This window comes from Protomyctophum bolini, assembly GCF_963924005.1.
Source record: "Protomyctophum bolini genome assembly, chromosome: 15".
Classification (NCBI taxonomy): Eukaryota; Metazoa; Chordata; class Actinopteri; order Myctophiformes; family Myctophidae; genus Protomyctophum; species Protomyctophum bolini.
In genome coordinates, this window is record NC_137876.1 from 7,786,366 (window position 1) to 7,811,682 (window position 25,317).

At 46.3% G+C, this 25,317-nt stretch overlaps 1 protein-coding gene across 5 annotated transcripts in view; it reads right to left on the reverse strand.

Moving 5' to 3' along the window:
- Window positions 1-1,103: 1,103 nt before the first annotated feature.
- The window catches only part of kidins220a (kinase D-interacting substrate 220a), a 94,600-nt gene continuing 70,386 nt past the window's right edge, over window positions 1,104-25,317 (reverse strand). For 2 of the 5 annotated variants that reach the window (XM_080784475.1, XM_080784479.1), the window contains 8 exons: window positions 24,283-24,405; window positions 22,257-22,316; window positions 15,184-15,306; window positions 14,256-14,354; window positions 11,633-11,860; window positions 8,628-8,852; window positions 7,264-7,959; window positions 1,104-2,833 (listed from right to left, as the gene is read on the reverse strand). In XM_080784475.1, the coding sequence (XP_080640601.1) occupies window positions 2,654-2,833; window positions 7,264-7,959; window positions 8,628-8,852; window positions 11,633-11,860; window positions 14,256-14,354; window positions 15,184-15,306; window positions 22,257-22,316; window positions 24,283-24,405 (1,734 nt within the window). In that variant the 3' untranslated portion in view covers window positions 1,104-2,653. Of the gene's footprint in view, window positions 2,834-7,263; window positions 7,960-8,627; window positions 8,853-11,632; window positions 11,861-14,255; window positions 14,355-15,183; window positions 15,307-18,280; window positions 18,314-22,256; window positions 22,317-24,282; window positions 24,406-25,317 lie in introns of all 5 variants that reach the window. The other 3 variants (XM_080784477.1, XM_080784476.1, XM_080784478.1) reach the window with 3 other exon arrangements.

Here is a 25,317-nt window from a genome sequence, read left to right on the forward strand (position 1 = left end):
TTTTAGTGTCAATGGTTGCACGATCGTCACTGTGCAGGTTTTACGCACAGGTTTGTGCGTAAAACCAGTTAAACATGTCTGTGTATATAAACTGTGACCATGTAGCTTGCCCTTTTCATTAGAATTTCTGGTAGTCTTGACGCAGAATACGGTGTGTGTTGTAGACTGTAGGCTGTAGCCTATAACAAAAAGTTACGGAAGAATATCAGGGTCTACTACTTACCTGCACGTTTGTAGCGTATAGTCTACCTGAGCCGGCTCTCTTGAGTAATTAGGGCACACCGCACTCTTGCTTTCTCCTCCAGGCCACGTAAATAGGATTAAACGGTTTACCGTGACGGCCTGAGTCAGTAGTTGTAAGCATTGGGCTAAAATTCTGACTATAAGACATAGGCTTTCATATCGCTAAATGTAGTTCACTACGAGTTCAAGATCAAAAGCCAAATCTTGCAACTGTGTACTGTCTTTAGTCTTAATTAAGACTGGCTATTTGCTGGGAAAAATAAAAATCATAGCTGTATAAACTGCTCTGGATCAATAGGCTACTGCTTTAACACTGCCATGGACCACCAGATCATGTAGGGTTATTAGAACAACACGTAGTTTACGCGGTGGTGTCAGTAATTAAGCGCATGTGTCAAGTATCTCTACCCTACAAGCTGAAGTTCCTGCCTTGGTCATTTGCAACTACATTAACAGGTCTTGTCACCGTCTCCATCAGCGGGTTTCTTTGCATGGACGGTGTGCCACCTATCGGCCGAAGTTATTAGTGTCGACAAACACCGCTCCATCTGACACATTATTTTGTGCAAATGCATTTTATTTTAAAACTACGCAGCACAAACAATTGCATACCGAGCTAAATATTGCTATTGAAGTTGTGAATAATAGTACTCAAGCTGACTGGCTGCATAACGAATCACAAACAAATTAAATATTGAAAAGGCACCTTCAGCAAACAGTTCAATTGTAAACACAATCTTGGCTTTTTGCATACAATGAGAAAAAAATCCAGGCAAGATTTTTACAGCACGTTTCTTACACAAGTGCTTATTTCAAAGCTATATTTGACTACAACAGTGAGGAGACGAGATGGATGTGAAGTTAAATAGCCAATTTATTGGTTCACAAAACATTGTAGCCTATCACAAAAGGTAGACCTACTTTGGAGGGGAAAAAAACACTATCACAACTTTGGATCCTGCACGCGCATGCAACTTCTCTTCTATCACAACAACTGCATTTCACAATACAGTACATCACTACTTTTATCACATGACCATTTCCCTCCAACTGTCAAACACATCACAGCACAATATAGGACCTAAAGACAGATCCGGTAACATAGCAATTATTTTTTGTTTTTGTATTTTTGGAGAACAGACCTATATAGCAGCCAAATCATTTTACTCTTACATTCCATGAACGCACGCAACAGTGACTCTCACAACTGTAGTACTAAACACCCCATATTCACACGTAAACAAAACATCACATCACTCCACACCACAGCACAGCCCGCAAGTACAATTATCCAGGAATATGGAACTGCAAAAAAAGGCCACAAACTGTAACCGTAGAAAGTACTAATTCAGAGTTGACTTCAAATTCTCAACACATCAAATTACAAATCCATGTATAAAAGTATCCTGAGGTGCATGTTTGCTTGTCGCCTGACGTTTTTAAATAAGCATGGCCGTTTTCTTGATAGCCAAGTATTAAAGCCTTTTTCTTTTGTATCACGGGCACTGGGGTGCGTTTCCTTAATTCACAGCGACGTTTTGCTATCTCGTCTTCACGTCGAGTGCATTAAACACATCTATTCTAAATCTTTGCAACGGCCTGTCTGCAACGGCCTCTAGTTTTGGTAACATGTCACAACAACATCATCAACAACAACAACTACTAGAACAACAACCTCCTCTCTAACTGACCTGTATGTACTAACAGAACCGACCTGTATAAACTAACAGAACCTTATTGGTTTGGTATAGGACATCATAGTGCAGTGGTTCCCCAACTTTCCAGCCCGTGACCCAAAGCAAAAAATGTGATATTCGCCCCGGGATCCAAACTAGTGAAAATAGCAGATCTACAAGCTCACAACGTGACGCTTCGCTCCACGTTGTGGAGCTTGCAGATCGACCATTTTCCACTTCTTCTCAAATATCTGTTCTAAATTCTTATGGGTTTTCTTTCGTTTCTTCACGACATTACTGAAAAAAAAAACAATCTTTGGATTTTGTTATTAATTCAGGAAAGGTTTAGCTTTTTTTGGGAATGTTTTTTGAAAATGTTTTGAAATAATAAATAACCCAGTTTGGTGTTTTAAACATGTTATAATTTAGCTATTGAAAAATAGCAGATCTACAAGCTCATAGCGCACTACGAGCTTGTCGGTCTGCTATTTTTGAAAAATCGTAAAAAATGTGGCAATATATTCTTTCAAAGTGAATGTTTTTAACTCGGGTCTAAATGGGTTAAAAATCAAATGTAGGAACCAAAAATCGAATGTGCCCGCGACCCACAAATGGCTCCCGACCCGACCCCACTGTCTGGGAAACAGTGGCTTACAGTGAAGACCTTCTCACAGGATGCTCTCCCTCTCCTCGCCCAGGCTGATGGTCCTAAGGTTCTGGTTGTGGTGGACTTCTCACAGGATGCTCTCCCTCTCCTCGCCCAGGCTGATGGTCCTCAGGTTCTGGTTGTGGTGGACGGTGACGGCCGCCGTGGTGCTTCCGGAGCCGGGGCTGATGATTACGGGCCGTGGGACGGTATCCAGGGCGGAGGTGGTGCACTCTGCGTCGTCGGGGGTGAACGCCTGCTGGCAGCGCTGTTTGGGACAGCAGTTAGTTTTAGTCCTTTGAGTAGAACTGAGTTTTAGTTTTTGTCACATTTTAGTCATCCGCAATTGTTTTAGCCCTGGTCTAGTTTTTAGTCTACTGAATATCATATGATTTTAGTCGAGTAAATCTGCAGTTGATTTAGTCGACTAAAATGTATTTTAGCAGGCCTTGACGGTGTCGTGATGGCTGATTTGTTGGTGTTGGTGTTGGTGGAGGTGGCGTTGTTAACCTACCTGCTGGCTGTTGTTGGTGTTGGTGTTGGTGGAGGTGGCGTTGTTAACCTACCTGCTGGCTGTTGTTGGTGTTGGTGTTGGTAGAGGTGGCGTTGTTAACCTACCTGCTGGCTGTTGTTGGTGTTGGTGGAGGTGGCGTTGTTAACCTACCTGCTGGCTGTTGTTGGTGTTGGTGTTGGTGGAGGTGGCGTTGTTAACCTACCTGCTGGCTGTTGTTGGTGTTGGTGTTGGTAGAGGTGGCGTTGTTAACCTACCTGCTGGCTGTTGTTGGTGTTGGTGTTGTTGGAGGTGGCGTTGTTAACCTACCTGCTGGCTGTTGTTGGTGTTGGTGTTGGTAGAGGTGGCGTTGTTAACCTACCTGCTGGCTGTTGTTGGTGTTGGTGGAGGTGGCGTTGTTAACCCTACCTGCTGGCTGTTGTTGGTGTTGGTGGAGGTGGCGTTGTTAACCCTACCTGCTGGCTGTTGTTGGTGTTGGTGTTGGTAGAGGTGGCGTTGTTAACCTACCTGCTGGCTGTTGTTGGTGTTGGTGGAGGTGGCGTTGTTAACCCTACCTGCTGGCTGTTGTTGGTGTTGGTGGAGGTGGCGTTGTTAACCTACCTGCTGGCTGTTGTTGGTGTTGGTGTTGGTAGAGGTGGCGTTGTTAACCCTACCTGCTGGCTGTTGTTGGTGTTGGTGGAGGTGGCGTTGTTAACCCTACCTGCTGGCTGTTGTTGGTGTTGGTGGAGGTGGCGTTGTTAACCCTACCTGCTGGCTGTTGTTGGTGGAGGTGGAGGTGGCGTTGTTAACCCTACCTGCTGGCTGTTGTTGGTGTTGGTGGAGGTGGCGTTGTTAACCCTACCTGCTGGCTGTTGTTGGTGTTGGTGGAGGTGGCGTTGTTAACCCTACCTGCTGGCTGTTGTTGGTGTTGGTGGAGGTGGCGTTGTTAACCCTACCTGCTGGCTGTTGTTGGTGTTGGTGTTGGTAGAGGTGGCGTTGTTAACCTACCTGCTGGCTGTTGTTGGTGTTGGTGTTGGTAGAGGTGGCGTTGTTAACCTACCTGCTGGCTGTTGTTGGTGTTGGTAGAGGTGGCGTTGTTAACCTACCTGCTGGCTGTTGTTGGTGTTGGTGGAGGTGGCGTTGTTAACCCTACCTGCTGGCTGTTGTTGGTGTTGGTGTTGGTAGAGGTGGCGTTGTTAACCTACCTGCTGGCTGTTGTTGGTGTTGGTGGAGGTGGCGTTGTTAACCTACCTGCTGGCTGTTGTTGGTGTTGGTGTTGGTAGAGGTGGCGTTGTTAACCTACCTGCTGGCTGTTGTTGGTGTTGGTGGAGGTGGCGTTGTTAACCCTACCTGCTGGCTGTTGTTGGTGTTGGTGTTGGTAGAGGTGGCGTTGTTAACCTACCTGCTGGCTGTTGTTGGTGTTGGTGGAGGTGGCGTTGTTAACCCTACCTGCTGGCTGTTGTTGGTGTTGGTGGAGGTGGCGTTGTTAACCCTACCTGCTGGCTGTTGTTGGTGGAGGTGGAGGTGGCGTTGTTAACCCTACCTGCTGGCTGTTGTTGGTGTTGGTGGAGGTGGCGTTGTTAACCCTACCTGCTGGCTGTTGTTGGTGTTGGTGGAGGTGGCGTTGTTAACCTACCTGCTGGCTGTTGTTGGTGTTGGTGTTGGTAGAGGTGGCGTTGTTAACCTACCTGCTGGCTGTTGTTGGTGTTGGTGGAGGTGGCGTTGTTAACCTACCTGCTGGCTGTTGTTGGTGTTGGTGTTGGTGGAGGTGGCGTTGTTAACCCTACCTGCTGGCTGTTGTTGGTGGAGGTGGAGGTGGCGTTGTTAACCCTACCTGCTGGCTGTTGTTGGTGTTGGTGGAGGTGGCGTTGTTAACCTACCTGCTGGCTGTTGTTGGTGTTGGTGTTGGTGGAGGTGGCGTTGTTAACCCTACCTGCTGGCTGTTGTTGGTGTTGGTGGAGGTGGCGTTGTTAACCTACCTGCTGGCTGTTGTTGGTGTTGGTGTTGGTGGAGGTGGCGTTGTTAACCCTACCTGCTGGCTGTTGTTGGTGTTGGTGGAGGTGGCGTTGTTAACCTACCTGCTGGCTGTTGTTGGTGTTGGTGTTGGTGGAGGTGGCGTTGTTAACCCTACCTGCTGGCTGTTGTTGGTGTTGGTGGAGGTGGAGGTGGCGTTGTTAACCTACCTGCTGGCTGTTGTTGGTGTTGGTGTTGGTGGAGGTGGCGTTGTTAACCCTACCTGCTGGCTGTTGTTGGTGTTGGTGTTGGTGGAGGTGGCGTTGTTAACCTACCTGCTGGCTGTTGTTGGTGTTGGTGTTGGTGGAGGTGGCGTTGTTAACCTACCTGCTGGCTGTTGTTGGTGTTGGTGTTGGTGGAGGTGGCGTTGTTAACCTACCTGCTGGCTGTTGTTGGTGTTGGTGTTGGTGGAGGTGGCGTTGTTAACCTACCTGCTGGCTGTTGTTGGTGTTGGTGTTGGTGGAGGTGGCGTTGTTAACCCTACCTGCTGGCTGTTGTTGGTGTTGGTGGAGGTGGCGTTGTTAACCTACCTGCTGGCTGTTGTTGGTGTTGGTGGAGGTGGAGGTGGCGTTGTTAACCCTACCTGCTGGCTGTTGTTGGTGTTGGTGGAGGTGGCGTTGTTAACCCTACCTGCTGGCTGTTGTTGGTGTTGGTGGAGGTGGCGTTGTTAACCTACCTGCTGGCTGTTGTTGGTGTTGGTGTTGGTGGAGGTGGCGTTGTTAACCTACCTGCTGGCTGTTGTTGGTGTTGGTGTTGGTGGAGGTGGAGGTGGCGTTGTTAACCCTACCTGCTGGCTGTTGTTGGTGTTGGTGGAGGTGGAGGTGGCGTTGTTAACCCTACCTGCTGGCTGTTGTTGGTGTTGGTGGAGGTGGCGTTGTTAACCCTACCTGCTGGCTGTTGTTGGTGTTGGTGGAGGTGGCGTTGTTAACCTACCTGCTGGCTGTTGTTGGTGTTGGTGGAGGTGGCGTTGTTAACCTACCTGCTGGCTGTTGTTGGTGTTGGTGTTGGTGGAGGTGGCGTTGTTAACCCTACCTGCTGGCTGTTGTTGGTGTTGGTGGAGGTGGCGTTGTTAACCCTACCTGCTGGCTGTTGTTGGTGTTGGTGTTGGTGGAGGTGGCGTTGTTAACCCTACCTGCTGGCTGTTGTTGGTGTTGGTGGAGGTGGCGTTGTTAACCTACCTGCTGGCTGTTGTTGGTGTTGGTGTTGGTGGAGGTGGCGTTGTTAACCCTACCTGCTGGCTGTTGTTGGTGTTGGTGGAGGTGGAGGTGGCGTTGTTAACCCTACCTGCTGGCTGTTGTTGGTGTTGGTGGAGGTGGCGTTGTTACCCCTACCTGCTGGCTGTTGTTGGTGTTGGTGTTGGTGGAGGTGGCGTTGTTAACCTACCTGCTGGCTGTTGTTGGTGTTGGTGTTGGTGGAGGTGGCGTTGTTAACCTACCTGCTGGCTGTTGTTGGTGTTGGTGTTGGTAGAGGTGGCGTTGTTAACCTACCTGCTGGCTGTTGTTGGTGTTGGTGTTGGTGGAGGTGGCGTTGTTAACCCTACCTGCTGGCTGTTGTTGGTGTTGGTGGAGGTGGAGGTGGCGTTGTTAACCCTACCTGCTGGCTGTTGTTGGTGTTGGTGGAGGTGGCGTTGTTACCCCTACCTGCTGGCTGTTGTTGGTGTTGGTGTTGGTGGAGGTGGCGTTGTTAACCTACCTGCTGGCTGTTGTTGGTGTTGGTGTTGGTGGAGGTGGCGTTGTTAACCTACCTGCTGGCTGTTGTTGGTGTTGGTGTTGGTGGAGGTGGCGTTGTTAACCTACCTGCTGGCTGTTGTTGGTGTTGGTGTTGGTAGAGGTGGCGTTGTTAACCTACCTGCTGGCTGTTGTTGGTGTTGGTGGAGGTGGCGTTGTTAACCTACCTGCTGGCTGTTGTTGGTGTTGGTGGAGGTGGCGTTGTTAACCTACCTGCTGGCTGTTGTTGGTGTTGGTGTTGGTGGAGGTGGCGTTGTTAACCTACCTGCTGGCTGTTGTTGGTGTTGGTGTTGGTGGAGGTGGCGTTGTTAACCTACCTGCTGGCTGTTGTTGGTGTTGGTGTTGGTGGAGGTGGCGTTGTTAACCTACCTGCTGGCTGTTGTTGGTGTTGGTGTTGGTGGAGGTGGCGTTGTTAACCCTACCTGCTGGCTGTTGTTGGTGTTGGTGGAGGTGGCGTTGTTAACCTACCTGCTGGCTGTTGTTGGTGTTGGTGTTGGTGGAGGTGGCGTTGTTGGAGCTGTTGCTGTTGTCGTTGTCGAGGGCGGCATCGCTGGCAGAGCGGTTGAGGTTGATGGGCAGCCAGCCCTCGTCGGGGCTGCTGGCCATCAGGCTGGCCTCGGACGGCGCCTCGGAGCAGATGGACATGCGCGCCACCGTGCTGTCCTGCAGGCCACTCAGGCTGCTGGGGAGGACGCCTCTCTTCTTCACCAGGCCCTCCAGCTCCAGCTCCATCACACAGACGGCTTTCTCCACGTCTCGCTCCGGGTCGGCGTCCTCGTCCGCCTCCTCCAAGGACCGGTCCGACGAACTATCTCCAGACCGCACCTCAGAGTTGGACGAGTCCTCCTTGTCCTGGAGGATGTCGGCGAGGAGGCCCGGCTTGGCCAGCAGCCCCGTGGGCTGGGAGGCCCTGTGGGCTGACGGACCCCTCTCCTCTTTGTGGAGGAGAGGGGTGGTGTTGTCGGCCTCCTCTGAGCCCGAGTCTTCATCGCTGGGCACCTTTTGATAAGCTGTCTTCCTGGAGATGCTGTGGTCCTGCTTCTCATCCTCTTCACTGATGGGGTCCAGGGCATCCGCACCAGACGAGAAGTCTGTAGCGTCACCAGGCTTGGAGACTCTCTTGGGGAAGGACTTGCGACTGTCTTGGTCGGCACCATCCTTGGCCTGGGAAGTGGGAGGACTCAGTGAGAACAATGCCAAGATATAAAGCATCCTCTAATCTCATTTCAACATTGTTTTTGCTCAGTGTATCAATAGGGGGAAAAAGAGTGTGTTCAAACTAGAAGAAATTAAGAAAATATGAAAGTAAGGAAGCTGTGCTCTTCTATTCTCATGCCTACTGTAAGAGCCTTGCTCTGTGACAGGTTTGGTGAATGTGACACCACTCTTAAGGTTATCATAAGCCAGGGAGAGAACATACTTTGTCTTAGAACAACATGACATGCTTCTGGAAACTCACGCCCTGGCCCCGACAGCAGAACCATTACTAGATGTCTTTAATTAGACATCGTAAAGTAAATTACACCTGGTAGTAATTTTGTAGTCACAATACTGCATTTGGACTTAACCGCAACTGCTATCGCTTGGTGTAAATCAACAGAGCAATCTAGGACACCGTTTCCCAAACACTTATGGGTCACAGACACATTGTTATGGGTCCCCTTAGTTGTTAGTTGTAGGTCTGCCATTTTTGAAAAATCGCAGAACCACTGACATAGAAACATAACTTTTTCAGAAAACTGTCAGGATATACAAGACATTTTCAGAATCTGATCTCAGGTCAGAATGGGTTTAAAAAGCTTGGCAACCACTAATCTAGAACGTCCACCCACTGCCTTGTCATCCGAGCCGGTGACGGTCTGGAGGAATTGTCCCGGGTGGGGCTGGACGGGCCTCTCTCCCCCGCCCCCGGACATGTCCAGCTGGGTCATCTGAGCGATGTACTCCCGGTAGGCGTCGTGGTACTCTGACTGCTGCTTGTCCGTCAGCTTACAGATGTCGTTGGAGGATTCCTGGGAGTTCAGGCTGTTCATGCTGGAGGTGCGGTGGTTTGTAGCCTGGATCGGGACAGGAGGAGGGAAGTCACATTCAGTGGTTGGAAAAAAGGATTCACTTTGTTTTTGTACGTAAAAGTATATCAATACTGTAATGTCGGAGGAGTACTATGTTTAGGTAAAAATCTGCTATGCAAACTTTACTTGAGTAAAAAGTACAATAGTATTGGTATCAAAATGTAACTAAAGTACCAAAAGTAAAAGTAGTCATTGTGCAGAATGTCCCATTTCAAAATTTTCGAATGTATAAAGATCTTTTGAAAACAGCCGATCTACAAGCTGTCGCAAAGTGTCGCATTGCGACGCAGTGTAGTTTGGAATAAGCATGGAGTGCACTGGTGCAGGGTGTGTTGTCTGTTGTATGTGAGAATAATGGACACATGGACACACTGGACATGGCGATTGTACTGACCAGTGCTGGACAAAGAAGCCCTTGATCACAATAAGAGGTCACACAGTGAAGTAGAACGTCTAGCAGGAGTAAAAGTCTATGACTATGTCCTTGTTATTCCATTCCTTGCCAGTTGGGCGAGGGTGTAGATGAAAATAACAAATGCGAGGCACCTTGACAATTCTAACTTTGGTTCATGTGTGGTGTAGTAGTCGTGTGTTTGTTTGTAAAGTGAGGAACAATAAAGAACAAGCTTCCTCTGCTCAGCTATAAACCACATGCTAATGAAAAACCACTGATGTCGCCAACGCTACGGCTAAACAGGTGCTGGCAGCAGAGGACATGTGACCATGTGACAGTTTGAGGGTTCTGTGTACACTGTGTGCCTTTGTGATTCTCGGGGCGGTACCGCTAAACGCTAGCACAGAAATAGTCATGCTGTGCGTCGGCGTGCGCAGATCTCTCATCACATCTTGGGCACGTGTTCCGTGCTACTACGGTGCAGAATCAGTGCTTAACCCATTTTTTGGCGGAAACCCCTTTTGGTGTTAGCATTACGCTATGCTTTAGCTATTGAAAAATAGCAGATCTACAAGCTCGTAGCGCGCCACCGAGTGGCGCGCTACGAGCTTGTAGGTCTGGCTATTTTAGAAAAATCAAAGAACGACGGACATAGAAACATGGCTTTTTCAGAAAACTGTCAGGATGTGTAGAAGACATTTTTAGAATCTTATCTCAGGTCAGAATGGAAAACTGTCAGGATGTAGAAGACATTTTTTTTAGAATCTGATCTCAGGCCCGAATGGAAAACTGTCAGGATGTAGAAGACATTTTTTTAGAATCTGATCTCAGGTCAGAATGGAAAACTGTCAGGATGTGTAGAAGACATTTTTAGAATCTGATCTCAGGTCAGAATGGAAAACTGTCAGGATGTAGAAGACATTTGTTTAGAATCTGATCTCAGGTCAGAATGGAAAACTGTCAGGATGTAGAAGACATTTTTTTAGAATCTGATCTCAGGTCAGAATGGAAAACTGTCAGGATGTAGAAGACATTTGTTTAGAATCTGATCTCAGGTCAGAATGGAAAACTGTCAGGATGTAGAAGACATTTTTTTAGAATCTGATCTCAGGTCAGAATGGAAAACTGTCAGGATGTGTAGAAGACATTTTTTTTAGAATCTGATCTCAGGTCAGAATGGAAAACGGTCAGGATGTAGAAGACATTTTTTTAGAATCTGATCTCAGGTCAGAATGGAAAACGGTCAGGATGTAGAAGACATTTTTTTAGAATCTGATCTCAGGTCAGAATGGAAAACTGTCAGGATGTAGAAGACATTTTTTTAGAATCTGATCTCAGGTCAGAATGGAAAACTGTCAGGATGTAGAAGACATTTTTTTAGAATCTGATCTTAGGTCAGAATGGAAAACTGTCAGGATGTAGAAGACATTTTTTTAGAATCTGATCTCAGGTCAGAATGGAAAACGGTCAGGATGTAGAAGACATTTTTTTAGAATCTGATCTCAGGTCAGAATGGAAAACTGTCAGGATGTAGAAGACATTTTTTTAGAATCTGATCTCAGGTCAGAATGGAAAACTGTCAGGATGTGTAGAAGACATTTTTAGAATCTGATCTCAGGTCAGAATGGAAAACTGTCAGGATGTAGAAGACATTTGTTTAGAATCTGATCTCAGGTCAGAATGGAAAACTGTCAGGATGTAGAAGACATTTTTTTAGAATCTGATCTCAGGTCAGAATGGAAAACTGTCAGGATGTAGAAGACATTTGTTTAGAATCTGATCTCAGGTCAGAATGGAAAACTGTCAGGATGTAGAAGACATTTTTTTAGAATCTGATCTCAGGTCAGAATGGAAAACTGTCAGGATGTGTAGAAGACATTTTTTTTAGAATCTGATCTCAGGTCAGAATGGAAAACGGTCAGGATGTAGAAGACATTTTTTTAGAATCTGATCTCAGGTCAGAATGGAAAACGGTCAGGATGTAGAAGACATTTTTTTAGAATCTGATCTCAGGTCAGAATGGAAAACTGTCAGGATGTAGAAGACATTTTTTTAGAATCTGATCTCAGGTCAGAATGGAAAACTGTCAGGATGTAGAAGACATTTTTTTAGAATCTGATCTTAGGTCAGAATGGAAAACTGTCAGGATGTAGAAGACATTTTTTTAGAATCTGATCTCAGGTCAGAATGGAAAACGGTCAGGATGTAGAAGACATTTTTTTAGAATCTGATCTCAGGTCAGAATGGAAAACTGTCAGGATGTAGAAGACATTTTTTTAGAATCTGATCTCAGGTCAGAATGGAAAACTGTCAGGATGTAGAAGACATTTTTAGAATCTGATCTCAGGTCAGAATGGGCTGAACTACTGACCGGCCAGTGTGTGTTGTTGCTGTTCTGTCGGGGCGGCTCCTCCAGCCCGGCTCCGCTGAGCTCCTCGAAGCTGAGGTTGAGGCTGAAGGCGGCGGCGGCGTCGTGCTGTAGGGCCCCGCCCCCGGAGCGTCTGCCCTGGGGCGGCTCCCCGTGGCTGCCCTGCTCGCTGGCGGCCCGCGACTCGTCCTGGAGCAGAGCCTGGCTCTCCGCATGCCGCAGCTCGTTCACCTAAACACAGGGAAGACAGGGAGTTAATAGTGGACGCTATAGAGCGTCGCAGTCCCGCCCCCCTACCACCAGGGCCCCAGGAAATGATTCTCCGTTCATTTTCCATCATAGACTTTTCAGAAAGTATTTATTTAAAGACGTTTACGCCACGCCGGACAAAGCCAAACTCTTGTCGTGACAAATCATGACAACAAACACAATTTTTTGGGCCGAACAAAGAATTAGAAAGTAGAAAAAAACACTTTTTTTGTTGTTTTTCTTCTTTGTAATTGTTTGTTTGGTCCAAAATATTGTGTTTATTGTCATGATTTGTCACGACTGGAGTTGGCTTTGTCCGCGTGGCGTAACCGTCTTTAAATAAATACTTTTTGAAATGTCTATGGGGAAAAATGCATTGGGATTCATTTCCTGTGCCTCGTCATGACAGGGGGCGCTCTATACAGCTAGACACCGAGTAGGACAGAGAAGTGTAGTGGCTATGCTGCAGGATGTTATCAGAGATCATGATCCTATGTTTTCCAGGACGGAGTATCTATATCTTTGTTTTGGGGCAGAGAGTCAAGGCTAAACACGTTTCTTCTTTTTTTTTTACAAGTGCATGACACACACGGCCAGTAGTGTGCAGCTAGACAACGATACAAACAACAACAACCAGCATGTGCTTTTCAAAGGGAGAAGCGAGAGCGACTCCTTAAGTAGAGCTATTGAGCTGTCTGCTCCTCCCTGACAATAACCTCCCTTCATCCAGATATCAGTCGGCCATCTTGAACCAGATGGCTGTGCTGGCTGCATCCTGGCAACACAACACTGGTCAGCACTTGGAGACCTACAGTACATCATGCCCAGAGTTAAGACCGCTGCTGCGGCGGCCATACCAGCTACATGTTTCATATGATGGCTGTAGACTACTACACTGGACGGATCCAATGTAGTTATTAGTCACTTAAGCTCTTGTTAATACTTTTTATTGATTCGATATTTATAGAACCCCCAGAGACAGACCAATTTAAAGCTGATATTTATGGGCATGTCATTAATAGTTTTATTAACCCATTCATGTTGGTGTTTCAAGCATTATGTTATACTTTAGCTGTTGAAAAATTGCAGATCTATACAAGCTCATAGCGCGCCACCGAGTGCAAACAGACTGTGATGAAGTGGAGCTGGCTACCAGTGTTGCTATGTCTGCTTTTTTATAAACAATGGTCTTGTTTTTCTGTGAAGTTGCTTGTTAAACATTGGTAGATGCACTTGTTTAGTTGCTTATTTGGGCTTGCTTCCTAATTCCGTTTAAACCAGTAGTTCTAAAATATTTTCATGTCAAGGACCACCAAATGAATAATGTATTTGGACAAGGACTCACATCTGAAAATGTATACCAGATGTGTAAAAAATATATTCCACAATATTTTGTCACTTTTTTCAATAATAATTTTGAAAACAGCCGATTTTAAGTTTGGCATATAGGCTACCGGTAGTTGCTTCTTTTGGGCTCGTTTATCATCGACCTGCTTGCTTATTTCTATCGCAAAAATGCTGGCAACACCGGCTGGCTAACATGTGTTAGTGATTTGAGCCTGGCCAGCTCCGAGCATCGTCCCCGTCCCCAGCCCACCGAGGCCCTTCTCGTATTAAGGATTATAAAATCTCCTATCCCAATATCTTCAGCAGAGCTCAAAATGACATTTGTTTCATTTTTATTTCCCCTAGTAGAAAGAACATGAATCAAAATGGAATGCCGTTAGATCCCCGGGCCGTGTAGTTATAGTATGTAGGCCAATGCCTTCTGCCTCTCTCTCTCTCTCTCTGCAGCCTGGATGGAGCAACTAGATTGGTTTTGAAGACTTTAGGGAAGATCAGCGAGATCAATTTAACCGTAAGATGGTCGTTACTGCTGTCAATGTGCTGGGTGGACGTTTTCCCTTTGAGTAGCGTCTATATGCGGCTTATTTCTTTTATTTTTTACAGGTCCTGACCAACTTATTAAGCATATTGTAAAATGTTGTATATTAAGCATAAGCACATTGAAAAATGTAGTATATTAAGAAGGGAGGCAATGAGGTTAACCCATTAAAAGCCGGAAAGCATCAGCGTAATTTTAGAATGTTTCGCATTGGCCATTCAAAAATAGCAGATGTACAAGCTCACAACGTGGCATGAAGTGACGCACTGTGAGCTTTTACATCAGCTATTTTTGCTTCTCTAAAAAGAAAATACATTATATTAAAATAATAGCAATTTTTTTCTCTAATACTTTTGGATGATTTAATTAATCAAAAAAAGTTATCAATAGATTAATAAAGGAATTGATAGTTGCAGCACTAACCCACAACCCCCCCCCACCCTCATCTATTCCTAATCAAATATTCTCTAAAATAGGGGGTGTCTGTGTCACCATTGCCCTGAAGAGCTGCCAGTCTCCAAAGTTCATGTCCATCTCCTTCTTCAGCTCGTCCAGGTTGCACTGAGACAGAACCCTGCCGTTCACGTTGGCCTAAGGACAGAGGAAACAAATATTACTACTATATTACTACTACTATTATTACTACTATTATTACTGGGACAGAACTCTGCCGTTCACGTTGGCCTAAGGACAGAGGAAACACATATTACTGGACTTGCACTGAACTTTTACACTATTACATTGCACCAGCACTATTGCACTTGGGTTACTGTACAGTATGGATATTTATTTAATGCCAGTGGTGAAGGTGAAGCTCTAAACTGAATTTCGTTGTTTCATGTAAGCAATGACAAAATAAAGATCTATCTATCTATCTACTACTATTATTACTGGGGCAGCACTCTGCCGTTCACGCTGGCTTGCAGACAGAGGACTGGAGAAGCACTGAATGGGTGACTCATCACCCGTTGCAATGACATCAGGGATGGGCCAAAACTTAAATTACATGTCATGATCAATTATGGCAAAAATACTTTGCGATTAACAATATTAGCGCGATAATCAAAATATGCGTAAAACATTGCCGAGCTTGTATATCGGCTATTTTCGGCGAATCAAGTTGTGTAAAGTGAAAGAAACCAAATGCGCTCTTTATTTACAGGTCCGTAATTTGGTCAAGTATAGAGGGTTAAAAAGAAAGAAGAAATTCCATGAATTAGAAAACAAATGTTTAAGAAGTAGTGAAAATGGCCGATATACAAGTTCACAGATCTGCTGTTTTCACTTAGTTTGGGGTCCCGGCCGGGCAGACGCCTGATCTCACTTTTGGGACCTTCTTTACAGTGTGTACAGTATTGTACAGTACCGTACCTTCTTTACAGTGTGTACAGTAGTGTACCTTCTTTACAGTGTACCGTACCTTCTTCACAGTGGAGGTGTACTGAGGCAGCATGCTGGGGTCCATGCCGTCCAGCTGTCGGAGACGCTCGCACACGGCATCTGTGTTCAGAGAGCAGAGCAGTGCCACCGGGGCGCCAGAGACCTGCACGTGCACACACACACACACACACACACACACACACACACACACACACACACACACACACACACACACACACACACACACACACACACACACACACACACACACACACACACACACACACACACACACACACACACACACACACACACACACACACACACACACACACACACACACACACACACCCCATTAGAATACAAACACAACTGAGAGACATTAGGGAAGGCGGTTAGGGCTATACCACTTCAAAGCTCACACGCAGTTAGCATACAAAATGTTAAAAGACTGTTAGAGCAACCCATCATTCCGTGCGATTTTAATGAGGGGCAAAACGCCACGGTGGAAGACGTGATGTGAGAGTACAGTACAGAGTACAGTTATCCACCGGAGCCCAAACGGTAACTCTTGAGTATCAGTCACACAACGCACAGCGTTAAAGGTAAACACCTGCCATCCTGTTCCAAAATACAGCGCGTTGCACCCCTCCGCTACTCGCCGTGTATATTTAACCCATTTAGGCCTGGGACCGATTCTACAAATGTCTTCTAAATCCTGACAGTTTTCTGAAAAAAAACCTATGTTTCTATGTCAGTGGTGCTCAAACATTTTCATGTCAAGGACCCCCAGAATTATCTCTATTGGGCCACGGACCCCCCATCTTAAAATATGTAGTTCCAGGGACCCCACAGAAGCCAATACTTTAGTTAAAAATGTTCGATCGGAAATATATATTCAAAGATTTGCACCGCATTTTCACGATTTTTCAAATATAGCAGATCTACAAGCTCGTAGCGCGCCAGAGCTTGTAGATCTGCTGTTTTTCAATAGCTAATGCATGACATAATGCTATAAACACCAAGAGGGGTTCCCTTCCCGCCCAGAATGGGTTAAGCACCGTGAGAGTGTTTGTGGAGACGGCCAGTCTGTGATGGGCAGCTGACTGCAGCCACCGCTGAACAGCTAGACGGGGCTTAAGCTGGCTAATACCCACGGTGTGTTGACCGTTGATGTCTCTCTGTCTCTCTCTCTCTCTGAGGCCTCAGACAGACAGAAAGCCCACCATTCTGCCCACTGACACGGAAGCTAAACAAGGTTTACCTCCCCTCCCCTCCCCTCCCTCCCACCTCCCCCACTCTTATACTTTCACCTCCTCACTTTCTCCTTTCCTCCGTTTGTACTCGTCCCCCCCCCACAGCCCCCCCCCACCACCACCACCACCCACACCCACAACCCTGCAGCCCTCGCCAGCCAGCTTCCTTTCGCTTTCACTCCTTCCTTCCTTCCCTCACTCACTCCCTTTCCTCTCGCATTCCTCCCCTTTCCTTAAACCCGTCTCCTTCTCATGCTCTTTCTTTCTTTCTTTCTCTCCCACCCTTTCATTTTACCCCCCACCCCCCCCACCCATATCAGCACCCCCCCCCCCCCCCCCCCCCCTTGAACACTTGGCTTCCGACCGTGGCTGAGCTGTATAGCTTTGTTTGTGAACTGGGAGGGAGGGAACAACAGCAGCAGGACTTTAATACGGGGCAGACTTGTAGCGCTCGCTCCAACACTTGTATACTCGCTGCGACGGCTTGTTACAGAGAAAATAAACATTCTCCACAGAGTCCACACACCACAGAGCCGCCAACCCGCCAATACCGTCTCTGTAGCCAATGTGTTAAATGTAAAGGTTTATACTGGAACGTTTCTATATGCTAGGCGTCTGGTTGACTGGTTCTCACACTGCTATATTTGGCAGGGATTTCTACGATACATCAGTGGTCGTCAATCAACCCTTTTCATTTCAGGGACCCCCAGTTTGATATGCATGATTAGGCCATTCTGACCTGAGATCAGATTCTAAAAAATGTCTTCTACATCCCGACAGTTTTCTGAAAAAGCTATGTTTCTATGTCAGTCGTTCTTCGATTTAAAAAAATAGCAGATCTACAAGCTCTTAGCGCGGTGGCATGCTATGAGCTTGTAGATTTGCTATTTTTCAATATCTAAGCATAATGTAATGCTGACACCAAAAGGGGTTCCCGTCCAGAATGGGTTAGGCCAGTGGTTCCAAAACCTTTCAAGTCGAGACCCAAAAGAGAGATTTGATGTTTGCCCGGCTGGGACCCAAACTAGTGAAAATAGCAGATCTACAACCACAGCTTGTAGATCATCTATTTTCACTACTTCTTCATTCATTTATTATTATTATTTTATTTATGGGATTTCTGTTTTGAAAATGTATTCAAAAACAGTTTCAGCCACTCAATTATTTATAATGTATTAAGGCCTATTTGTCTTATTTGCCAGGGATCCTTTTAAACGTATAGGAAAATAAAACTGGATCTTTACTCGAGTCGCGAGACATAAAAAATTGGTCCGTGACAGACAAATGGTCCCCGACGCACTGTTTGGGAAGTTGGGCCACAGAACCTCTGTGGAACACCAATCTACACTGTGTTAACCCATTCTGACCGGGAACCCATTTGAGTGTTAGCATCATGTTGTGCTTTAGCTATTGAAAAATAGCAGATCTACAAGCTCATAGCGCGCCACCGAGTGGCGCGCTACGAGCTTGTAGGTCTGCTATTTTTGAAAAATCGAAGAACGACTGACATTTTTAGAATCTGATCTCAGGTCAGAATGTGTTCATCAGACCAGTGTGTGTCCAGTGGAAACCTCGTATGAATCTGATCTCAGGTCAGAATGGGTTAACGTAACTCCCAAAAAGCGTCCATTTTGGACAACTATCAATCCTTTATTAGCTGGGTGGGGACCCCCTGGAAACCACTCAAGGGCCCCTGGGGGTCCCTGGACCCCGCGTTGTTGAGAACCAGTGCTCTAAAAAAATCTACATTAGTGTGTCTTCCTACAGCATGCCAGGTAATGATGTGTTAGTTCTGGGGGTCTAGTGGAGGTGAAGGACGGTGGAGGGAAGGTTCTAACAGCATGGCCGACTACAGTAGGAACCACGCGGTGGTTGTTGTACCTGTTTGGCTTTGAAAGGCAGCGACCGTAACTGCTTTGAAACGGGGAGACAAAGAGAGAGGCAGACAGGCAGGTATAGTGTCAAGACATGAATGACTGACGGACAACGTCAAAGCTGAAAGCCTAGAAGTTTAGGTCTCCGCCTGCTCAAAGAAAAGCAGATATACGGACATTAAGAGACTGTCAGAAGGACGGACAGACAGACAGACAGACATGGGTAGGACATTGGCAGTGGCACACATGAAGAGGCAGTGACATGGGGTCAGATATAGAGAGACACACATGGAGAGACAGTGACATGGGGTCAGATATAGAGAGACACACATGGAGAGACAGTGACATGGGGTCAGATATAGAGAGACACACATGGAGAGACATGCAGTGACATGGGGTCAGATATAGAGAGACACACATGGAGAGACAGTGACATGGGGTCAGATTATAGAGAGACACACATGGAGAGACAGTGACATGGGGTCAGATGTAGAGAGACACACATGGAGAGACAGTGACATGGGGTCAGATATAGAGAGACACACATGGAGAGACAGTGACATGGGGTCAGATGTAGAGAGACACACATGGAGAGACAGTGACATGGGGTCAGATATAGAGAGACACACATGGAGAGACAGTGACATGGGGTCAGATATAGAGAGACACACATGGAGAGACAGTGACATGGGGTCAGATATAGAGAGACACACATGGAGAGACAGTGACATGGGGTCAGATATAGAGAGACACACATGGAGAGACAGTGACATGGGGTCAGATGTAGAGAGACACACATGGAGAGACAGTGACATGGGGTCAGATATAGAGAGACACACATGGAGAGACAGTGACATGGGGTCAGATGTAGAGAGACACACATGGAGAGACAGTGACATGGGGTCAGATATAGAGACACACATGGAGAGACAGTGACATGGGGTCAGATGTAGAGAGACACACATGGAGAGACAGTGACATGGGGTCAGATATAGAGAGACACACATGGAGAGACAGTGACATGGGGTCAGATATAGAGAGACACACATGGAGAGACAGTGACATGGGGTCAGATATAGAGAGACACACATGGAGAGACAGTGACATGGGGTCAGATGTAGCACATTTATCTGTTTCACAGCAGGGAGTGTGAAGGCTGTCCTCCAGCCAGCAGGCTGAGCAGAGGGTGAAGACTGGAAGAAGAAGAAGATGATGAGGCCCATTTGGGGAACAATCATCACACGTAGACATTTGACACAATATGTGGTACAGTACATAGCAAGGCGTTGCCCACCATGTCTGTCTCTGTGTGTAACTGTGTGTCTGTGAAAGAAATAACTCAACCATGGACGACGTGCCGGTTCTCATTGGAACTTGTTGGAAATGATCAGGCTTGGATGATTAACGTTTGGGGTTGAGAAGGTCAAAGGTCAAGATAAAAAAAACAGCAAATCATAGAAAACATCATTAATTTGGGGAACTCGGCATTTGCGCCGAGCTTTTCACAGAAGCTCACTCGTCTTCTGCAGACGGGAAAACAGTAGAGGAGTAGATTAGACACCGTGAGAGTGAGAGTGAACAAGGGACAGGAAAGGGACCGAGTGCAAAGACAGAGAGAGAGAGAGAGAGAGAGAGCAAAGTGAATGAGACATCTCTCTCTCTCTCTCTCTCTCTCTCGCCCCGTGCCTGGTATGGCTGCAAGGGCAGAGAAGCAGAAGTTTCAATTCGGAGAAAGCCTTAAATACTAACCGCTCTATTCTATTCACACTGCGAGTGTGTGTTCTTCTGAGAACGGGGCTGCGTTAAAAAGAGTGTCAATGTCTAGAGTGTGGGGTTTATAGCGTGTGCGTGTGTGCGTGCGGTGCGTGTGAACCCTCTCCCTGTAAGTGTGTGTGTGTGAGTGAGAGTGTGTGTGTGTGTGTGTGTGTGTGTGTGTGTGTGTGAGTGTGAGTGTGTGTGTGTGTGATAAGGCTGTAATTACAGCTGGGCCGAGCTGAGGGCCGGGCAGACGAAGGAGGGAAAGAGGAAACAGAGCTCTGTGAGGGAGGAAGCGTCTCAGCAGAGGAGATAAGCTCTGCTAGCGCTGGGCTCATTGTGACTACGTCTGCGTGTGTGTGTGTGTGGTTGTGTGTGTGTGTGTGTGGTTGTGTGTGTGTGTGTGTGTGTGTGTGTGTGTGTGTGTGTGGTGCCAACCCCACCGCGCTGACTGTGATGATAATCCCACCAGCCCGAGGAATCCATGCTCATACTTATATCAGCTAGGCAATTACACTGGGCTAGGCCCGATGTATATACAAAGACCCTCGCGGAGGCACGTAGACCCCACAAATGTGCAAGCGTACACACACGCACACGCACACACACACAGGAAAATACTACAGACAGAAAAGGGCGTACACACACACACACACACACACAGGAAAATACTACAGACAGAAAAGGGCGTACACACACAGACACACACAAAAAGACGGAAACAATGTGCGGACCAAAAGTGATACGCCGTGCCACTACCGTTCGTTGAAATAATACGTCAAATATTTGAGTAGGCCGATAAAAAGTACAGGGTCACGACTCACGACGGAGGAATAAAAAATAAACACCACACAGCGAGACAAGATGGGGGAAGAGGAAAGGAGGAGGAGGAAGGTATAAAGAAAGGAAAAAGGGCGCATGGAAAAGAGATGGGCGAAGGGAGGAAGGAAGGGAGATATGTGGAGAGAGAGAGAGAGAGAGAGAGGACACACTGTACACACGTTAATCGTTGCTTAATCTTTCGTATCCATCCTTCTGAAGGCTGGCTGGCAACACGCTGCATTGTGAGGCAGGGAGTGGTGTGATAAGTGTCTGAATGGTTATTAGGACAGCACAGTCCTGAGCTTTGACACAAGTGTAGAAACCGACCTGAGTGCTTCAGTTCAACCTGTGTCTCCAATAACTATGATAGGGTGCCGTGTCTTCAGGAGAGATGAATGGATGGAGTGTGTGTCTGTGTGTAATGTGTGTGTGTTACATATTGTATGACTATGTCAATTTGATGGACATAGTCCACCCCCCCCCCCCCAAAGAGCCTGTAGTAGTGTACATTCCTGAGGTGCTCCATGGTTTAACGATCTACAATCAACGTCAGAAATAACTTCAATCATTATGTAATATACATTTCATTTTTGCTGCGTTTGCCGAAGAGATGCTGCTTGCTTTCTCTGCGGTTAGCCGAGCGCTTCCCTCTGCATTGCAATCACACCGGGTTAAAATAGCATCTCTGTTCTGCAACAACGCGAGCAGAGAACCTCATCGCTATGCCTCGGGTAGCATCCTCAAACAGGTCCTCAGGTCTCCACGGCATGCGGATGCAGCGTTCCTATCCGTATGCAGTGTACTCATGCACAGGAAGTGCATTATATATTGCCCATGCGTTGCGTTTGTTAACGGAACGGCCCAATGGTCAGCCTCAGTGGTTTCAAACCCTTTTCACACAGTCACGGACCAACCAGATTCAGCCTCTCAGGCAGAAAACGTTGAATATTTCAGTAGTAGTTTGGATAAGATTTTGTCCACAATTCCACACTGTATTGATGTGGCACCAAAAGGAGAGATAACAGGCAAACGTTGATCAAAATAACAATTCTTCTATATTCTCGAAATGTCTTCTAAAATAAGTAATGCAGATGTTTAACGATCATTTAACGCTTGAGAGCGCCTAATTGAAGCATTTCACGCTCTCAAGAGCTAAAGATCTATATCCATTTGGTTACCATCTCTCCATCATTTATCTGGGGACCACCTGGAACTCCGGCAGGGGGTTCCAGGGGGTTGAGATTGAACCACCGGTCTACACACACAGCCAGACAAGAGGAGCGGCTATAGGCGTCGTCCTTCAACAAAACGCTTGGGTACAGTTTTTCGGGTACGTAGGCAAGCCTGTTAATCAGCCCGCGGTCAGACCAGGTGCGTAGGCCAGCCTGTTAATCAGAGCAGGTTACCATGGAGGGGTCAGAGGGGACGGAGGGAAGGCCTTCTCCGGCGTCCTCTGCAATAACATCCTGGTGGTGGTGGGTACAGACAAGGACTCAGTGGTGGAAACATTACTCACATTGTTTTTTTTTTTTTAAAGTATCAACACTGCAAATATGAAGTACAAATACCTCAAAGTTGTACTGTAGTAAAATTTACTTTCCACCACAGACAAGGTCATGTGCAGAAGGATGGGGTCATGGCGAGGACGCTTGGGTTTGTGACTGCTATAGATATAAAGTACTCTGACAGCTTCTCAGTGTGGGCTCTGATGACAAGCACCACACAGCCCAGTAAAGAACAGTGAACAAGGGCTGTCAGACTTTTCAACCCCAAAATAAATCCTTCTTTGATCTGGGGTGGGTTAGGGTGTGATAAGCACTTGGAATTGTAGGCATTGCATTTTAGTTCGACTCGGTTCCACGGATGAATATTGTGTTTGCCTCATGCTTATGTAATAGGCCTATTTGATATATTTTTGTCAATTTGGTATTAACCCATTCTGACCTGAGATCAGATTCTAAAAATGTTTTCTACATCCTGACAGTTTAAAAAAAAAAAGCTCTGTTTCTATGTCAGTCGTTGTTCGATTTTTCAAAAATAGCAGACCTACAAGCTCATAGCGCGCCATGAGCTTGTAGATCTGCTATTTTTCAATAGCTAAAGCATAACATAATGCCCAAAATGGGTTAAAATGGTCTTATAAGTCATAAAATGGTATATTTAGAAATGTACAGATACCCTGTGTACAGTACATATCTACTGTACGGTGGTTTGTTTACTGTTGAGTGAGATAACAATGTTAAGCTACCCCCCCCCCCCCTGCAGTGGTGGGCAGTTAAACACTCACAGGGTGTCAACCCCAAACCCCCATGATGGGAACTGGACTAGACAGCTTTGAGGAAACACTTCTCCATTGACCTCAATAGATAGAAACGCCATGTTCTTTTCTGTTAATGGTGCCAACGTTTGTATATATGTATATATATATATATATATATATATCAAACAATAATGAATAAAATAATGAGACGGGAGGGAGAGCGAGAGAGCAGAGAGAGAGAGAGTATTCCTGTATGCATTCATGTATGTAATATCTGCATCAAGTGATCTTGGTACATGGACACTGATTTATGGGAGATTCTGACTTTCAATTGTACATCCATTTTGTTTTGATTGCATTGTTTCTTTGCATATTTTCTTTGCTTTGGTAATGTAAACGTATGTTTTCTCATGCCAATAAAGCCCTTTGAATTGAACTGAATTGAATTGAATTGAGAGAGAAGAGAGGGATGAAGGGATGAATGTTACAGGTAAGGAGGAAGAGATGATCTATCAGAAGGACAGCGATGGTGTCAGAATAGCGTTCAGCACCGTCGCCTGTCGACGCCACGGGAACACATTCCTCCAACCTTCTCACTCCGAGATGAAAACGACGAGTTCAATGTGTTCAAGACGTGACCGAGTTCACGTCCATGTTGTGGTCACATACAAACCAGTACTCACTTCTTAGTATCGATACTGCAATGTGGAAATACTCGGGTACGAGTACAGATCAGGAATTCAAAATCTATACTTGAGTAAAGGTACTGGTATCAAAATGTACTCAAAAAGGTACCAAAAGTAGAAAGTACTCATTATGCACCATGTCTCATTCACAAGTTTTAAAATGTACACAATAGCAGATCAAATAGCCGAAATGTACGCTATAGAGGGCTGAAGAGGTTAATGTATGATTAGTAATAATAATAATAATAATAATAATCTACAAAGTAACTAACGTTTTCAAATAATTGTAGTGCAATATTTGCCCCTCAGATGTAGTGGAGTAGAAGTACGGTACTTCGGTAAATGTACCTGGTTACGTTCCAGTCCACTGCATACAGCTACCACAGTTAACACAACTGACAGTGAACTACAACTACTGTGAGCAGCTACTACAAGACAGATGTGGTCGTTAGGCCGACGCTACGGTGGGTTGTTTTGTGTACTTACAAGTCCACTGGTGTTGTCCTTAGGATGGCCCAGTGCTTTAATGTAGGGGCGGGTGGAGTAGGTGGAGGGGACATGTTGGGGGTAATGCCTGGGCAGATGATACACATGCTGGGGGAAATAAGGCTATGGAGGGAGAGGGGAGAAGAGAGGAGAGGAGGGGAGGGGAGAGGAGAGGAGAGGAGAGGAGAGGAGAGGAGAGGAGAGGAGAGGAGAGGAGAGGAGAGGAGAGGAGAGGAGAGGAGAGGAGAGGAGAGGAGAGGTGAGGTGAGGAGGGGAGAGGATGGGGGAGGGGGGAGGAGAATGGAGGAGGGGAGGAGATGGGAGAGGATGGGACAGTAGAATAGAGGAGAGGACAGTAGAATCGAGAGGAGGGGAGGAGATGGGAGAGGAGAGGACAGGAGGGGAGAGGATGGGGGAGGGGGGAGGAGAATGGAGGAGAGGAGATGGGAGAGGATGGGAGAGGAGAGGAGGGGAGGGCAGGGGAGAGGAGACGGGATTAAAAAATGCAAAAACACAATGGAATGAAAATCATATAAAATCATATGAGGGAGGTCTCTCTCTCACACACACAGTCACACAGTCACACAGTCACACAGACACACACACACACACACACACACACACACACACACACACACAGAGAGAGAATAATGTCTGAGAAAATGTAAATTCTTAAATTGCCAACCTTGTCTTTCTTCCAGCGGAGGTAAAGTGAGGTGGTAGTTATGGAAACACCCTACAGTACTTATTGCAAGTGCCAAAACATTCTGGCTGCTCTAGATGTGCCGTTATGTTGACGACAGTACGGAGTAGGAGTTGAGGGATTCAATTGAGGGATTCAATTTAGTTTGACTTGCTTCCACAGCCATTCTACAAGCTCTCGCAAACGCCTCGCAAACGCCATCGGCTATTTTCAAATTGTTTGTGTATTTAGATTTGATGGTTTGTTGATTATTTCGATGCGGTAATGGTCTTTATACTTTTCATTTATTCGTATTATTTTTGTGAGGTATTAACAGTGAATTGTGCCTTCTA